General features: G+C 33.1%; 2 protein-coding genes across 2 annotated transcripts; one reads left to right on the top strand and one right to left on the bottom strand.

Annotated features, from left to right (window-relative positions):
• The first annotated feature begins 1,467 nt into the window (after positions 1-1,467).
• On the top strand, positions 1,468-4,225 carry LOC144848902 (carbonic anhydrase 14-like). The gene is made up of 6 exons (XM_078705854.1): positions 1,468-1,479; positions 1,563-1,626; positions 2,575-2,742; positions 3,296-3,441; positions 3,878-4,044; positions 4,219-4,225. The coding sequence occupies exons 1-6, from the start codon at positions 1,468-1,470 to the stop codon at positions 4,223-4,225; spliced, it is 564 nt and encodes a 187-aa protein (XP_078561980.1).
• LOC144848901 (testis-expressed protein 11-like) lies at positions 3,854-17,759 on the bottom strand. Its single transcript, XM_078705853.1, has 31 exons — positions 17,657-17,759; positions 16,992-17,069; positions 16,784-16,914; positions 16,541-16,629; positions 16,304-16,379; positions 16,081-16,111; positions 15,929-15,978; positions 15,535-15,648; positions 15,301-15,381; positions 14,823-14,908; positions 14,664-14,715; positions 14,429-14,524; positions 14,179-14,260; positions 13,805-13,886; positions 13,498-13,652; positions 13,057-13,136; positions 12,638-12,775; positions 12,099-12,201; positions 11,788-11,963; positions 11,412-11,497; positions 11,207-11,257; positions 11,055-11,092; positions 10,833-10,919; positions 10,540-10,610; positions 10,097-10,213; positions 9,502-9,727; positions 8,694-8,802; positions 8,177-8,297; positions 7,802-7,872; positions 7,099-7,192; positions 3,854-4,371 (listed from the first exon to the last, which is right to left on the bottom strand). The coding sequence occupies exons 1-31, from the start codon at positions 17,757-17,759 to the stop codon at positions 4,360-4,362; spliced, it is 2,886 nt and encodes a 961-aa protein (XP_078561979.1). The 3' UTR covers positions 3,854-4,359.
• Between the last annotated feature and the right edge of the window lie 20 nt (positions 17,760-17,779).

Below are 17,779 nucleotides of genomic sequence, written 5' to 3'. Positions count from 1 at the left end.
AAAGCTTGTAAGCGTTATGCATAAGAGCGTAAAAATGGATATAAGCCACTATTACTAAACGATTTAAAACTTTTAAGCATTATGAATAAGACCGTACTAAAGAAAATTGAGTTTTGTAAAGGATATAAGCTACTAAACGATTTTGAAACGAATATAAAAAAATGATATAAAAACAAGTCAATTGTAACTGCATATACAATTTTCACAGATGATTTGAATTTTAAACAAGCAATAAAATAAACAACACATGATACTACCTAATAAAACTGTACATCTGTCGATCAACAAGTACTAAACGGCGTGCATTGGATGATGTGACGACATTATTCTTCCATTACTCCTCAATACAACATTTTATCGACGCGCAAAACACCTACGGCTACTTCAGTTAAATGTTGATGGTATCTACATTGCTAGAATTCAAGGTTGGAATTTCTTTTTTATTGTTTAATATTCGTTCATTATTCTTTAAATTTAAATTGATGATTTTTTTAAAATAAAACAAACGTACAATGATTTTGTTGCAACGAGGAGCGACGGATATTGTTATAAAATATAAAACTTTGACATTCATAATAATACCACTTATTTTTCGTCAGCTGTAAAGTGGAACGAGTATCGTGAAATATTGCCTTTTGGCAAAGTGGTGTTACAGGATTTTTTCATGTTAAGATAAGAATTTTTCTGATTTTCTATGATTTACAAACGCATTTTTGCAAGCTGTAAAATGTATTGTTCTTTCGATTTATATACCTTCGCCCAAAATTTGGTGGATTTCCTATCTTATAATTACAAAAGAAGTTCATCTGTAGTACCACTTTTTGAAAAAAATAGAAGTTTAATTCACGAAGTTTATTCTGCTTTACCGCTGTAGCAATATAAGTTGTTGTAATAATATTGTTGCAAAATAAACAGAATAGAATTTTAAACCCAGAGCCACCCTTTAAGCACAATGAGGTATAGCAGATCCTTCAATTGTCCGTTACTACTAAAGGCCAATTTACACGAGCGGTAACGGTAATACAAATAGAGATTATTCTTTATGACATTTACACACGGTCAGGCACTCTCCGCTTAGGATAGATACAGATTCAACGTGGGACAAGCTACGCGGTTTTCCGCTTACCATTACCGCTCGTGCAAATTTGCCTTAACTCGTAAAACCTTTTACCGACCCTTCCGCACTTTCTATAAACCAACTCCTGATTAAGCTAAAACATAAAGGCAGGCCTAGTTCAGCAATTGTAGAATAACTTATTATAACTTGCATAACTTATGCATTTTAAATCGATTGTGTCATTAATAATCATACTTTATAGTACACGATTATCAAAATTATCCACCAGATGTTATAGCTAAAAATCGATCGAAACTGTATTCTGTAGATTATTTTCATTTCACAATATCATACTATTTTTATCAACCATAAATCGATACGGTGCCAGCAATGCATCGACATGCCGGACCATGGCGGGGACAGTATATCACAATATCGCGTTATTTGCTCTCGACAAGTTAAAATAATTTAAAATTACTTGTTATTCATTTTGTTTTATTTCTAGATGTTTCTTCGTGTTATCGGGCTTGTTCTGTTGAGTTTCACAGTTAGGAGTACAAGCTCTTCTGGTAAGTTGAAATAAATAAACACAACCTTCCCTAATCTAATCTCATTAACAACCTAATATAGTATACTAGAAAATGAACACACAATCATATCAATTTCTTCTTTGATATTTACGATATAAAGGCCAGATGAGACAGCGTCGTACGACGAGGCCCGACGATAGCGTCAGGCGTAGTTTTTAGGTCGTATTTATGTAAAAACTTAAACAACAAAACTGGTAACCCTAGTTATCAATGACCATAGCAATTTAACCTATCTCGTTATGTTGTTATGTTGGAAATCTCACATTAATTATGTTCCTTTTAACTTACAATTTAAATAATGTGTCGCTTGTTTTAGTAGAACCTGATTGGAGCTATTTCGGATCAACAGGTAAGATTATTGATAGTTGATAATAGAGTACCTATTTGGACTCACCCACCTCAGATTTAAGGTTTTATATTTTTTAATTATACTTAAATTTTAACATTTATGCTAGCGTCACTTTGATTGGGATATCATTGAGATCATTCAGTGTATTTTTTTCTTACAAAACGTCCTATTCTTAAAAATGTTAGTAACTATTTAAAGCTTGGTTCCCACGTCGTGCGCGTGCAAATGAAACTACGTAGGCACAATGCAAGTGAGTTGACCAATCACAAGCAACTCTATCGCGTCGTGATTGGTCAAGCTACTTGCGGCGCGCTTATGTCCCAGCGTTGCGTCCAAGTGGGAACCAAACTTGAATTTTAGTTATGTCTAAAGCTCTGTCTACACTATCAAACTAGTTTGACAAAAAAAGTGTGATGTGCTCAAATATGGTAGTGATATGCCCAAATATGCCATATATGGGCACATCAGATGTTTTTTGTCCCATAAAGTTTATAGTGTAGACAGACAGAGCTTTATAATAAATAAAGCATAGGTGCATTAAAGTATGTTAATTAGTTGTGTGTATATCAATTTATCAGGGCCTGAACATTGGAGCGAGATTGGATACCCGGACTGTGGGAAAACAAAACAGTCACCGATAGATATAAGAGAAGTCGTTATACCTGACGTTCCGTTACCACCAATCCAATGCACTGGTGACTGGGACGTCATCCGACCGATGTCAATCATATATAACGGACACACAGGTAATTCAGAATTATATTATTAGTTAAACCATGGACAAACGATTCTTGTTTAAAGCCTTGTCTACACTATCAAACTTTATGTGACAAACAAATGTGACATGATGATGTCATACCACTACCATATTTGGGAACATCACACCTTTTTTGTCAAATTAGTTTGATAGTATAGACAGAGCTTAATACCTATTAGTTTTGCCGTGTGGAGATGTGATAACACTTTTCATTAGCAATCATGCATACCAACATCAATCTGGTACTATACTTAAAGTCGAGTTCTATAACCACTCAACGTTACTCAGTACAAGCGAATTGACAGGCCACAGATCGAATAATATATCGCTTGTGATTGCGTTGCGCTTATGTTCCTTCGTTTGCGTCCAGTGGGTACGGGCAATATGACGCAACGCATGGACGTCGTAAGAGTACGCAAGTAAATTTACGTGAATGGATTACTCTAGTATTCCGACTGTCGCTTACCTCCGCATACACGTATGCCCTTATGTATGTAAAAAAAAAAAGCGCCGTTATTGTAAATATTTTATTTATTTTTCAGTTAAGGTAATGCTCGATGGGACATACCGTTCCACGGGGGGAATGTTACCGTCGGAATACGTAGCCGAGCAGCTTCACTTCCATTGGGGGTCTTCAAATGATATTGGCTCCGAGCACACCATAGCTAAATCTAGCTACCCAGCAGAGGTAAGGCAACGAGTGAACTAAACCGAAGGCAATTAAATGATAAGGGATTGATAGTGGGACTGAGATTAAGTGGATAATGTTATATACAAGAGCGACTTGGGAGGGATTAAAGAACAAAATGACGAGTGAGTAAGATCGGAGAGAAGGGCTTGGAGAGATATTCGGAGAGGGGAATATTCGGGGAGAGGGGTTGCGAAAATAAAAGATTATTATTGTTGTGACGTATGATCTTGTATGACGCAAAATTATTTATTTGCTTATTAAATTGTTCACCTGTTGGTGATACCTTGTAGAATAAAAATGAACGATATTAAAATTAATACCGTGTCACAGGAAGGGAATACTTTTTTTTAATAGTTCTTAAGAAATAAAAAAAAATCATTACACAACAAAATTGTTTAACGGTTTAATAAATAAATCTATCTTTTACCACCAGATGCATATAGTCCACTACTCGTCTGAATTTAACAGTGTGGAAGAGGCGATGGAAAGCGACCAAGGTGTGGCAGTGTTTGCCTTCTTTATCAGCCTCGGTGACAAGAACCCCGTCATGGAGCACATAGTGAAAGAAATTAAAAATATAGAGTTTGGTAAGTTTTTACAGTATGTTATTATTATTATTATTGTTTTTGTTACTGATGATGACGATTAGGATGACATGTTGATTATGAAGATGATGACGCAATGATCATGATTTCAACGTTGCATGACAACGATGCATGTGTCAATAAACACAAAGTATAAAAGATTAAATAAACGAATTTATGTTGTGTATAGATGTTAGCAAGGACCTAGAGAGTGAAGTAAACCTGCTTTCACTTCTACCATCACTTGACCAAAGCAGCTACTGGACATATCAGGGTTCCTTGACCACGCCCCCTTGTTACGAGTCAGTCGTTTGGACCATTTTCCAGATTCCTATCGTGATTTCTGTTGAACAGGTAAAATATGATCATATTGTAGTTAATTGAAGCATAAAGTTTGGTTCTCATTGGACGCAACCCAATGACGTAAGCGCACTTTCGACCAATTACAAGTTTGTAATTTAGTTTTAACACGTGTTTCAATAATTTTAAATATTTTGTCAATCTTTTTTTTTTTTTCTTAACACATTTTTCACAGTTGGAGCAATTCCGTAGCCTTAACAACCTTAGATATCCGCAACGAGTAGTTAACAACTTCCGACCGCCAACAGGCTCCAGCAGCCAGGATAGACAAGTTATTTATCAAGAGATCGGTGGCGTTGAATCTACAGCACATCAACCATAGATATAAACATTTAAAGATGTATTGTCCCCTGAAAAAAATATTTCTTAAAAAATATTGTTGATTATACTATTTTAATGTCACATAATAGATATCCACTTTGACCAAAAATTGGATCGAAAAAAAATGTGTTTAACTGAAAAAAACTGTGATTTAAAGCAAGCGAATTGGCTGCCAGAAAATGGGTTTTTGGTTGAATTTAACCCTTTATTTGTTATTTTACAAGTGAAAACATTATTTTTCTCGTTTTGTTTTTATACGGAAGTGATTAACTTTATTAAAATTATAAAACAACCAATTCAAAGTTTGATTTACTTAACAATTGAAATATTTCTGTTCCAACAATTTGAGAAACGTTCGCAATATAAATCGTTTTATTTAATGCACATACACAGAATGAAAGTTTGTTTGGGTCACACTGAGTTGTCGTGGATGGGTATTAATGAGTGCTCCGAGTAACGGTGCTCACAAAAAGGTCGGATCCAGGTAGACTTTAAAATAAAGGAGTAAATTTGTTGTATATTATATTGCTGTATATTATCGTCAATATCATTAACGATTCGCCAATGAGCTATGCTCGACGCGATTATGAGATCATGTTCCGAATATGAGCACTGTTTCTATAATTTACAGTATGATTTATATATAATTTACACAGTGCTACGCAACATCATTGATTTATATATATATATATATATATATATATATATATATAAAGGTGATTTACACTATTACAAAACTTTTAAATAACGTTAACTACACTAAACTATATATTATTTTCAGGGTAATAGGCTAATTTACATAATTTATAACAATTAGGTATATAATATATAACTAAAATTATATACAGCACATATATTATTTATTTATAATTATTTTTATTACATCTAAATGTATTACACTTTGATCAATTGAACAATAAAATTGGTACTAACTCATAACGTTGTAATGGTCCTGATCTCAGGAGGGTGTGTCTTTGTGTGTTGGGGTAAGGGTAAGGTAGGTGGTGGTATCTATTTTGTAAAACTATTTAAATTAAAAACTAGTAAATAGTGCAATATAACTATTATTTATATCTTTCATCTTTGGATACCTATTTCTCTGTTCCTACTTTGTGAAATTTAAATTAAAAACTAGTAAACAGTGCAATATAACTATTATTTATATCTTTCATCTTTGGCGCCTATTCCTCTGTTCCTACTTTGTGAAATTTAAATTAAAAACTAGTAAACAGTGCAATATAACTATTATTTATATCTTTCATCTTTGGCAACCTATTCCTCTGTTCCTACTTTGTGAAATTTAAATTAAAAACTAGTAAACAGTGCAATATAACTATTAGGCCCTATTCATATCTTTCATCTTTGGATACCTATTTCTCTGTTCCTACTTTGTGAAATTTAAATTAAAAACTAGTAAACAGTGCAATATAACTATTATTTATATCTTTCATCTTTGGATACCTATTCCTCTGTTCCTACTTTGTGAAATTTAAATTAAAAACTAGTAAACAGTGCAATATAACTATTATTTATATCTTTCATCTTTGGATACCTATTTCTCTGTTCCTACTTTGTGAAATTTAAATTAAAAACTAGTAAACAGTGCAATATAACTATTATTTATATATTTCATCTTTGGCAACCTATTCCTCTGTTCCTACTTTGTGAAATTTAAATTAAAAACTAGTAAACAGTGCAATATAGCTATTATTTAGGCCCTATATCTTTCATCTTTGACAACCTATTCCTCTGTTCCTACTTTGTGAAATTTTAATTAAAAACTATTAAGCAGTGCAATATAACTATTATTTATATCTTTCATTTTTGACAACCTATTCTTCTGTTCCTACTTTTGCCTGATCATTCTCAATCCTGGTTAAAATTTCAGCATATATGTTTTGCATCTAAAAATAAATATTAAAACATAATTTGCAGGTACTATAAATAATTAACTATTCCATTCTTATATTCCAGTATTTTGAGGAGATTTGGAAGATGTTGCATGCATATAGGTTTTCTACATTTAATGGAAAACATGCTTGAAATATAATTTGCAGGCACTGTCAATAATGATAACAACTTTTTTATTTGTGTATTCCAGTATTTCAATTTAGATTTCATCTCAGGAGGTGATTTGGAAGATGTTGTATGCATAACATTTTCAACACTTAGTGGAAAACATGCTTGTTCTTTTTATGCTTTATCAATGTTACATAACAGTTAGGGGAAAAATGCCAACAGGCTTCCTATTTCTAGGAGTTTTATCAGATAATCTATATTGTTTTGAAAACTCTGGTAACATGACTACAGTCCTGATTTTGCCATTCTTTTATAAAAACACATTTCAATCACATTTTGTTCTTAAAAATAAAAGAATGTTGATACTTACATGCGCCTCATAGTTAGGCCTGATTGTTGGCAAGTGAATGAGGTACTTGATAGACATTGAACACCACTTCTCAGCTTCAATATGCTGATTAGCACTATTAGAAAATCACATATATAAAGCTCTGTCTACACTATCAAACTTTATGTTTCAAATTTGATACGTGCACATATATGGACACGATTAAGTCATATTACTACCATATTTAAGCATATCACTACCACATTTGGTACTCCTCATACTTTTTTTTGTCAAAACTAGTTTGATAGTGTAGACAGAACTTAAGATAAAGTTTCATAAAATCTGTCATGACTTTTATGAGAATTGAACCTACAGTACAACCTTGGGTTTTATAAAACTAGCTATAGTGTGCCACTAAAGTAATTAGTTAAAAAGGTTCTCTATTTAATGAGGGTGATCCATCCAGCTATTGCTGATCATTAGGGACCCTCCGAGGTTCACAAGACAAACATATACACAAGATGCTCTACATAAACAAAGTCTTATTACAAGTCTTTGGGAGTGGAGTAATTTGGTCCTTAGAAAAAATCCTGACATATGACGGGACTTGAACCCAGGACCCTTGGAGTGGTAGACAAGCATCATAACCACCAAGCCACAACTCCACTTCACCACCAGATGGTCTCTAACTAGAAACAATAGGAGAGAATGAATGGCCTTTAATTGGAAGTATACATTGACATACCTGTACAAGTGAATGCCTGTATTCCAAGCCTTTGTCATCAACCACTGCACTTCTATTTCTGGATAATCAGCCTTCAAAAAATAACACACAATGAATTAACTGGTTCAACAACATTCATTGACTCTTCAGAGATCCCAGTTTTTTTCAAACAAATAAATAAAAAATGAAACGAAACTCCAGTTTTTGAGAAAAACAATTCTAAAGCTCTGCCTACACTATCAAACTTTATGTGACAAAAAAATGTGATGTGCCCATATGGACATGATGATGTCATATCACTACCATTATTTGGGCACATCCCACTTTTTTGTCAAAGTAGTTTGATAGTGTAGACAGAGCTTTACAATTACTATAACAAATAATGAAGTATGAAACCTTTGCTCGTTCAATGATGTCCAACGATTTCTCTAAGATGCCCCATGATCTTTCTTTACTGGTTGATGTTTGTTTGTTTGATTCTTGTAAAGTTAACTCCACTAGACTGTGTATAACTTTACTGAAAAGTGATAAAAGAAATAATGCTAAAGTTTATTTTTTTCATCATGTAATTGGCTAGTTATCCACTGTTGGATGTGTATGAAAAAAAAAATATATATGACTGATAAAAGGCTAGTGTTGCCCGAAAGCTCTGCTAATTTCTGGCTGTTTTACTCGTTTTGATTTAACTTTTTGTTCTTTCTTTTATTTTGTATCTCCATTGAGATCTGGCCACTGATACCCACATCATTGTCATTTTTTCAGTGCTTATTTTATTTGTATCTCCATTGAGATCCAGCCACTGATACCCACAGCATTGTCATTTTTTCAGTAATTTACCTTTGGATTTATATCTATATAAAATATAGAAAAAGTACATTTTAGCCTTATGACAAAGGTCACATTGTAATTTCACCTGAATTTCTTGTAGTCGATGCTGTCGTTAGCCATATGCATTTGGAATGCAATGTCAAGAGCTTTTAAAGCTACATCTTTATATCCAACGGATGTCGCCATACACAAGCCTGAAACATTGGATAGTATCTTGTTGTTATGTAAGATTTCAAAACAATTAAATAATGGTGATTTACTTGTTTCATGTGTTCCAATCCAATCCAATTAGACTGCCAGATGAAACACCAATTAAACAATGAGAGAAGGAAACTACTAGAAAGACCAGAAGTAAACTGGATAAAGGAAAAAATATAGACTTTAGCACAATAACAAACCGTTCTTCCCAAAACAGAAAAATATGGAAACAAATCGTGGAAAGCATAATGTCGGAATTACGGAAACGTCTCTCTAAAAGCGTAGTTCACACTAGAACGCAACGCAGTGACGTATTGACACAAAGTGATGTATTGCGTAATCACAAGTGGAAACCGACGACGCAATAGTGCTGCAAAAACCGCAGGTTTGATTTCACGCAGGCGGGGGCAAACACAATTATTGGAAGGTTGCGTTACGTTGTGTCGCTAGTGGGAACCACGCTTAATTGAGAAATCACAATCAAGAATGAATTAATTCAATTCAATTCATTTATTTTCCAGAAGACATATAATACATAATACAATAAAAAATACAAACACAAGAAAACTAACACCAGTCTGGCGGATTGTAGAAAAGTGACGAAGTCACTATGTGAGTACTCTCCTTCTGGTGCAGACAAAAACAACAAGTTAACAGCAAAAATATTAAAAGCAAATTAATTGATGTCTAAATACCTGCTATGGTTTCAAAGGTTTTTGTCTGTTTATAAGGCAATGCTGCAGCCTTTTCAAGCACCCCCATCAACTTGTCTGCTTGTCCTAGCCTTGCTAATGCTTCAAACTCATAGAGTAGCATCAGTACTGCTGTGTTGTCTTTAGCTGCTCTGTCACTGGTTGGCAGCTTCTGACAAATTCTCTGACAATCATTAACATGGTTCAGGGCAAGGCTTAAGAAGTCCATCTATGAAATGATAATAGTAATCTAATTTTATTTTTTCTCTTAGACCTACTTAGACTTAGGCCTACTGTTGGGAAGAGTTTTTTATAGCTTTGAGCTTTAACTGAGCAAGACGATGAAGACACTGTAGCTCAACACATTTTGAGACAAGATTTCACTAACTTCAAGAAAAAACTTAACTAAGAGCCATATTTTGAACCCAGAATCATAAAGCATGTTAAGTTAGATATAAGAATAAACATTTATGCTTGGCTTCTATAGCCAGGAGAACAGAATACTGACACTTTCCTGGAATACAATTAACAAGTAAAAAACTTCTGTGGGGACCCCTTATTCAGGGGAGTTGCCAAAGGGTGTTCCCTTAATGGATACCTTTTCAGTCTTGTTAGTGGTGTCTCTGGCAGCTTGTAGACAGGATGCTGCGGACATCAAATGGCAAGTCTTCTGGCAAACCAGGCTTCCTGCATCCTCCTCACCAAAGCTGGAAAACTAACATCAGAATATCAGTATGATGAATATGTATTAAGCCATGATGAATATGTAATAAGACATAATGAATATCTAATTAGATGATGACTGTAGTAAGAAATAAATGAATAGGTAATCAGGTATTATGAATATGTAATAATTAAGAGTAAGACATAATGAATATGTAATTAGCTATGATGAATATGTAATAAAAGCTATGATGAATATGTAATAAGACATAATGAATATGTAATTAGCTATGATGAATATGTAATAAAAGCTATGATGAATATGTAATAAGACATAATGAATATGTAATTAGTTACATTACAGCATAATGCATTTACCTCGCTGCAAAGTGTAAAGAAACAGTTGACTAGACGGTTTTCTTCTGTACACTGCAAAGCCAAATTCCAAGCTGAAAGAAAAACAGAAAACATCATATCATCATAAACAGAAAACAACCTGATATCTAATAGTAATAGAAAAGAACTGTATTTATTTCAATAATAATATAATTAATTTAATTGTATATTCATTTATGATTTTGATTAAATTTTGTTTTTGGAAGTATTTTTGTCTATATTTTTATATCTTTACAATCTTAATTTGAATAAATTCAAAAAAATCATACAGGTACCTATCTTCATAAACCAGGTAGATTCCCTGGTTACCAGTTGATTATCACAACTTGTATCTTTTGACAATATTGAGACCTTTGACACCGCTGTAAATAAAGTTTAATACAGACATCAATACTATGAATTTGATTTCTGATTAAAAGTCTTTTCCCTGTGTACTTTACTCTCTATGATATAGGCCTACAGCTATTTGCAACAATTAATTATTATAGAAAACGTACCAGTTCTTAAATATGATAAAATTGTCTCATATTCGCACCTGAAAATAAAAAAGTAATATATTTCAGAGTTTGAAATTGAGTTTGAGTTTTGAACTATTTTGAGTTTTACAAATAATGGTTGAAATTGAAACAAGCTAATTAACAAGTCTTACTTCTTATCATCTAAGCCTTGCATCAAAGTAACTTTCAATCGGACCAAACATCTGGAGAAAAAAAATTAGTACAGTACAGATTAATATGGATATCAATTAAAATATTGAATTTTTCTCTAAACATTTTGCTATAAAACATTTTTCCAATGGCTGTAAGCACTTTGGTTATGTTTTTTTTTTCAGGGAGACACCAAAGCTTCCTTACCTAATGGCTGTAAGCACTTGGGTTGTATCCCTTGAGCTGGACACCAACGCTTCCAATGCCTTCACTGCAACTACTCTGTTACTCTTCTACATAAAACAACCATCAATATGATAATATTGTATCATTTCTATCATGATTAAATTGAAGACGATATTTTATGGGACCTGGGTTTAGACCATGATTAAAAACGTTGGTAAATAGGTCTACATATTATCAATATTTAATCCATTAAAATTATTTCAGAACATATTATAATATGGTACATATCTTACTATGCAAAAATCATTTTGGTGTCTCGTTGGTCAAAGAATCCATTAACCTTACATATCTTAGTATTCACAAATCATTAATATATTTAAGTTGTACACTGATCTACCTCAAATGCTAATTGTGCAGCGATGCATATCAATCCATGTTTGTTTTGCACCTCCTCCTCAGGTTCTTTCTCATCATTTGACGTGACCTCAATGATGTCATCAGTGATGTCATCCGTAATGTTGTCCAATGATTTATCATTTTTTTCTTCACACATCTTCTTAACAGATTCAATAGCTTGGGAATTTTAATACAGAAAACATCAAATGACTTTTAAAATATTCTGTGGCACCTAATTCACTATGAAGTGCAAAATAAGGGAGTTTCTTTTCGATTTTAAACAGGTTTAAAAGTAAATACATAGATACGTACCCCTAGAATCTTGCCCCTTCATAAGTGCTACTTTATACATCAGAAAATAAGTGTAAGAGTTTGTTCCATCATGCTTGGCTGCTTCTTCTATTGTTTCTTCAGCCTTTAAAGAAATTGAAATGAAAGTGTTTGAGAAATTTCAACTGTAACATAGGGAACTATAATAACACAAATACTTTTCTTTTTTTTTTAAATTTATTTTTTAAAATTTCCGATATCCAACAGCGAGTAACTCGCCAATTACAGGATGGATAAACCATTTTATAATTTATCGTGCTTATAAACTAAGTCTCATTTGAGGCTTAGGAAGTTGAGTTGAAAGAGTTGTGAGTTACAATCCTGGCACTAGGTCAGGATTGGACCTTGGGATTGGAAAGCAATCATGTTAACCACCAAGGTACAGCTCCACTACTACTAATACATCACATGGTTCAAATCCTGGGTTTTTCCCAATGCCCAATACAGCCTACACATGAGACTTGGTTTTAGAAAGCATGTGTGTTCACATTAAGTGGTTCTGTTGGAATGGTGTGGTTTACCTTTGAAATGTTGTTGAGAGCCAGAAAGCAAGATGCTCTGTTACGCTGTAGTTTAGCAAGGTTCTTACTGCCTTTATCTGAACTAAACAAACTGAGTGAATAGTTGTACCAAGTCAGCGAGTCATTGTAGTCATTCTTCTGCAAATAAGTACAGTAAAAAATTGGCCCCTAACCTACTCCATTGGGACACTTTCAATTAAAAACCACTTTAGAACCATAGAACTAGCAAACCCACTCGCCTTGGAATACTCCTATTCAGGGGATACCTAAGGGTCACATTTAGTACCCACTTTGTTGAAGTTAATTATTTTGAAATAAAATAAAAACACCTCCATCTCTATATAAAGGGACACCTTCACTACCAATTTTGTTTTAATGGTTTTCAATTAATTTGAAATAAAATACAAAAAATACAACACCTCAAAAGAATTTGCAGCCTTTGACCAAAGCAGTATGTGAAGTCTTGTTTTGATGTCAATGTCCAGAAGATTCAAAGGACCTAAGTTTAAATATATAATTTAATAATATATAATTCAATTTTAGAAGTGACTTGAATTGCTTAGATTGCTCGGAGTAAAGCATTTTTACTTTTCTGCTTGTTTTTCTATTTTTTATGAATGGTTTATATTTCTTGTGTGGATATTTTCTTTTATATTTATTGAAATGCTATATTTTATCCTTATGTGCTACTTGGTAAGAGGATTCACAGGCTCTTGTCATAGGGATTTAGTTCCCTTTTGTGTTTCCTGCCACTTACTTTGTAGTTGTTTGTTTGTTGTTGTTGTTTTGATTGGCAATAAAGAATAAGAGATTTACACTGACAGATATGCTGCTTCACACCAATGCTGCTTATTACGTACCAGTAAGAAAGTCCTCTATCATGTCTTTAGCAGGCTGGTTCATGTTTCTTTCTAATAGCATGTCCAAATGTAGCAGCACTATCTGTCCTACTACATGTGAGCCTTCAAACTTTCTTGTCAATTTCTTGCAAGCATCAAAGGCTAATGAATCAAATCTTTAAAAATAATTTAAAACTACATATAATAGTGGAACATTTCTAAAAACTTGATATTATGGAAGAATCTAGTCATACAACTGTGGGTATGTCCCAGACTAAGCTTGGAGTCCTCCATGGACTAAGTAAGTAAGTATAAAGAATATGTTCACCTAGTATTAGTTGCAAGAAGATTCACTGTCTGTATAGCTGTATCTATTCCAAGATCACTGTGACGTATGATATCATCAAGGGCTAAAAAATAAAAATAATATAACTTAAAAACCAAACATTATGCAATCAAGTTACACTGTAACACATTGTGCAATAGGTAAATTCACAACTTATTTTAGTGAAAAAGAATATGAAAAATGCATATATAGTTTTTTTTCTAATTTTTTGGACATATTTTAATGCCTGTCTTTTCCTCTGGGCACTGCTCAGGGTTAGGGTAGGCTCCCATAAGCTCCAGGGCCTGAGGTTTAGTCAGTGAGCGCTCATAGCCGTTACGCTATTGACTTGCAGCAAAAAGAAAATTGTGTTTTACCTGACTGTATTCTGCTATCTCTATAGTCTCCTTTCAACAGTATATGCAGCTTTAGGTATAACCCAACTGGATGGCAATATTCCTGTAGTTAAGACATTTGTAAACTGTTTACACTTAAGTTATTATAATACTATGGTCTTATAATATGGTAGTGATATGACATCATCATGTCCATATATGGGCACATCACATTTTTTGGTCACATGTTTGATAGTGTAGACAGAGCTTAATACACAATTGCCCTACTCACAGCATTTGCAAGGCCAACAGCATTCAACGCTTTCTGCATGTATTGTTTAATATCCCAGTCAATGTACACTGTAGCCAATAGACGAAGCGTTTTAGCCTGAAAATAATATTCAACAAAACACAATCTATTAAAGCAGAAGTTATTGTAATAATGTTGAGTAATATACTGTATGATATAGCTTATTATAAAATGGTTGTTTAACATGAAGTAAATTGGTTACATTAGGTTTCATTACCTGGTTTTCAGAGCCAATTGAGTTATCACTTTTACCAAGCTCAACACTCTCACTAAGGGATAGAATAAAAACTGAATATAAATTGTTTGCCTCCAGAATCTGTGGAGTGATACTGTTATCGCTAAAAGTTAATAAATATTGTAAGAGTTTGTGTGTTACCGTAACCATGTGGCAGATGTGTTGTAGTCATTTTTTTTGTAGGCTTCACAACCCGCATTGTAACACATGACACATAAATAAGGTGCCTGAAAATAGAGTAATGGCAAGCTTAGGAATCATTCCATTCCACCACTCTCTTTTGTTACATCTAAAAATTGTATAGACAATGTTAATAAAGATATATTGTCCCCTAAAAAAAATGTTTAAGTTTTGTTTTTGAATATGCCATTTTAATGTCACATAGTCACATAAAACTGGATCGAAAAAAAAAAAATATTTACCAGAAAAAATGTAATTTAAAGCAAAAAATACTTAAATTGTCTAAAATCAAACATTTCTTTTGTCATAAAATAATTTGTTTGTTGTTGAAGTGAATAACTTTATTAAAACTGCAAAATGGCCTATTCAAAGTCTGATTTTATTAATCTTCATTTTTCATGTTTTTGGGGGACAATACATCTTTAAATTAACCTGTTACCTCTTTTGGCATGTTTGGTATCAAGTCCTTAGCGCTTTGAAGAGCTTCCAACGCAGTTTCAGTTTTTCCTTGCAGACAAGCCTACAATTTGTTTGAAAATTTTAAAACAAAAAATTTATATTGCATATTTTTATATTTAAATCAATTTTAATCAATTACTCAAGTGTTTACAATTAATACAAATTAAAATATACAATTTGAGTTATTTAATAATTAAAAATTTGTTACACTTACTGACTCAACTCTGTATGTTAACATTTTAAACATATTTCTTTGTAATTCCTCCATTTCAGATTTTGTGCTGTCAGAAACTTCATTCTCTAAGAATGACTTGAACTTTTCAATGCTCTATCCGTAAAATATTAATATAAAAAGTTATTGAATTAAAAAAAACAAAAATAGTAACAAGTGCAAAAATAGAAATGGGGGAAAAAATAGTAATGAGTGCAAAAATAGTAACGGCGGAATCAAAAGAAAAAGGGGGGAAAGAGTAACGAGTGCAAAGATAGTAATGAGTACAAAAAAAGTTATGGGGCAAAAATAGTAATGAGTGCAAAAAATAGTAACGAGTGCAAAAATAGTAACGAGTGCAAAAATTAGTAACTGGTAGAAAAAAGTAAGTTCATACCTGCATAGCCCAGTTGAGAGATGTATCCGCTAACATTGGATTATCACTATCTGCAAAAAACAGAGATGAACACCTAAAAACATTTCTAATATTCAATAATACAATTATTTCTATGCCATTTTCTAAAATATGTTAAAACATGATGTACAGACCAATCCATGCTCTGGATGTCTTGATAGCCATCTGAAAAAGGAAAAATAATAAAATAAAATGTGTTTCTTTTATTTATTCATTAGAATAAAAAACAATTAGGCCTACCCATTTAAAATTGTCCAGTAATCAAACTCGTGTCTAAAAAATTAGCTGCAAAGAAGATCCTCAGTTTACTGGAGGTTGGAATTGGAAACAATGATAGTTTAAAAAAGAAAAACCTACCATGATCTGTCGTTTTAGGAGTACAGGATTGCTGGACAAAGTCTGCTCTTGGAATGAGAGCAGACATGAACAATGCCTCACTGTGATTTAAATAATAATTAAATGAATATAAGTATATGATTTAATAATTTATTAATTAATAGTAGTGTAGATAGTAGTAAAGATAATGGCAATAAGAACTTCATGACAATGCAAAAGGTGGTGAGGATAAAATGATGATGATTATGATTGTTTTACTTGCATTTTGCATTAGCATTTTTCTCCAGGTTGTTTCCAGTTTTTCTTGCAACAGCAATATTCCACAGTATGACTGCTAAATTTTGTAGCTTAAATGAAAAAAAGAAGACTTTTAGTTGTTGAAATGTTGATAATAGTGGTATTATGGTCATTAATTTCATTCATTCATATATTCACCAGTGTGTAGGCTACTGACTCAATTTGTGATGATGGGGAGGGGGTGAGCTCAATGGACAGATTTACCTCATCAGTGATGTTGGCAGGAACAATTGTTGTATTTTCTTTGAATAAATCATCTAAATATGCACAAAGTCTTTCCAACGCTTTACAAGAGGCAAGGTCAGAAGGGTCATTCTTCACTTCCTCAATTAACTCTGAAATAAATTAATATTCATTGTCAATATTATTATACAATTAATATAAATGGTGTAGGAAAAAGGCTAAGCCTTACCTTCAGCAATCTTTGAATGTGACTGCGACAGGAATGAACTGGTGGTTGCTGCTTCACTCATCCTGCGTGGTTGGCTGACTGCAAACAACAAATGTAATATTTAATAAATCTACTACTACTAGTTAGGCCTACTACTACTACTGGCCTAGCCTACTAGTAAAAGTAAAAAGTGATCTGATACGCCTAGGGGCCTAAAATAGGCCTATTATTAAAAAAAAAAAATAAATAACCTAGGCCTAGCCTAGTAGGCCTAGGCTATGAATATAAAATTTATTATCCATCACATTTACAATCAAAGGAAATAGGCCTAGTTTAGCCAAGCCTAGATATCGAAGTATGTTCTACTAGGCTCAGCCACATCGCCTGCAAAAGATCTGGTTGGGTCGGGCCGGCACGAGTACCGCTAGGCTCTAGGCCTACGGGCCTAGCCTAGCTAGCTAGGCCTACTACTACTAGCTAGGCTAGCTAGGCTAGCCTAGGCCTAAAGTAGAGGAGGCTACTGGTCACGATTGTAGAATGTGGAATAACATAAATGTGGGTTAATTTTCTAAATCCATGATCTAGTAAAGAATTATTAAAAACCACTAACTACACTACTCAATACAAACAGAATAATCTTATAAATCTAGCCTAGGCCTAGGCCTAGGCCTAGGCCTCCTACTTACATAACTTTTTGTTTGTGTGTGTGCCTCGATTTTTCTGATTTGTGTGTGTAATTAGTTTCTCCAAGTCAGAAAAAGTTTTTACACTATAGAGGGCGTTAGACATTTTAATAGAGCAGGAAACCC

This window comes from Antedon bifida, chromosome 7 (assembly GCF_963402885.1).
Source record: "Antedon bifida chromosome 7, ecAntBifi1.1, whole genome shotgun sequence".
Lineage (NCBI taxonomy): Eukaryota > Metazoa > Echinodermata > Crinoidea > Comatulida > Antedonidae > Antedon > Antedon bifida.
This window is presented reverse-complemented; position numbering and strand designations above follow the sequence as displayed.

Coding starts and splice junctions, on each gene's coding strand:
- LOC144848902 (XM_078705854.1), top strand. Junction 2,743..3,295: donor CATATATAACGGACACACAG/GTAATTCAGAAT, acceptor TTTATTTTTCAG/TTAAGGTAATGCTCGATGGG. Junction 3,442..3,877: donor AATCTAGCTACCCAGCAGAG/GTAAGGCAACGA, acceptor TTTTACCACCAG/ATGCATATAGTCCACTACTC.
- LOC144848901 (XM_078705853.1), bottom strand. CDS start 17,759: ATGTCTAACGCCCTCTATAGTGTAAAAACTTTTTCTGACTTGGAGAAA. Junction 15,382..15,534: donor TAACATACAGAGTTGAGTCA/GTAAGTGTAACA, acceptor AACAAATTGTAG/GCTTGTCTGCAAGGAAAAAC. Junction 13,137..13,497: donor GATAGAGGACTTTCTTACTG/GTACGTAATAAG, acceptor ATTTAAACTTAG/GTCCTTTGAATCTTCTGGAC.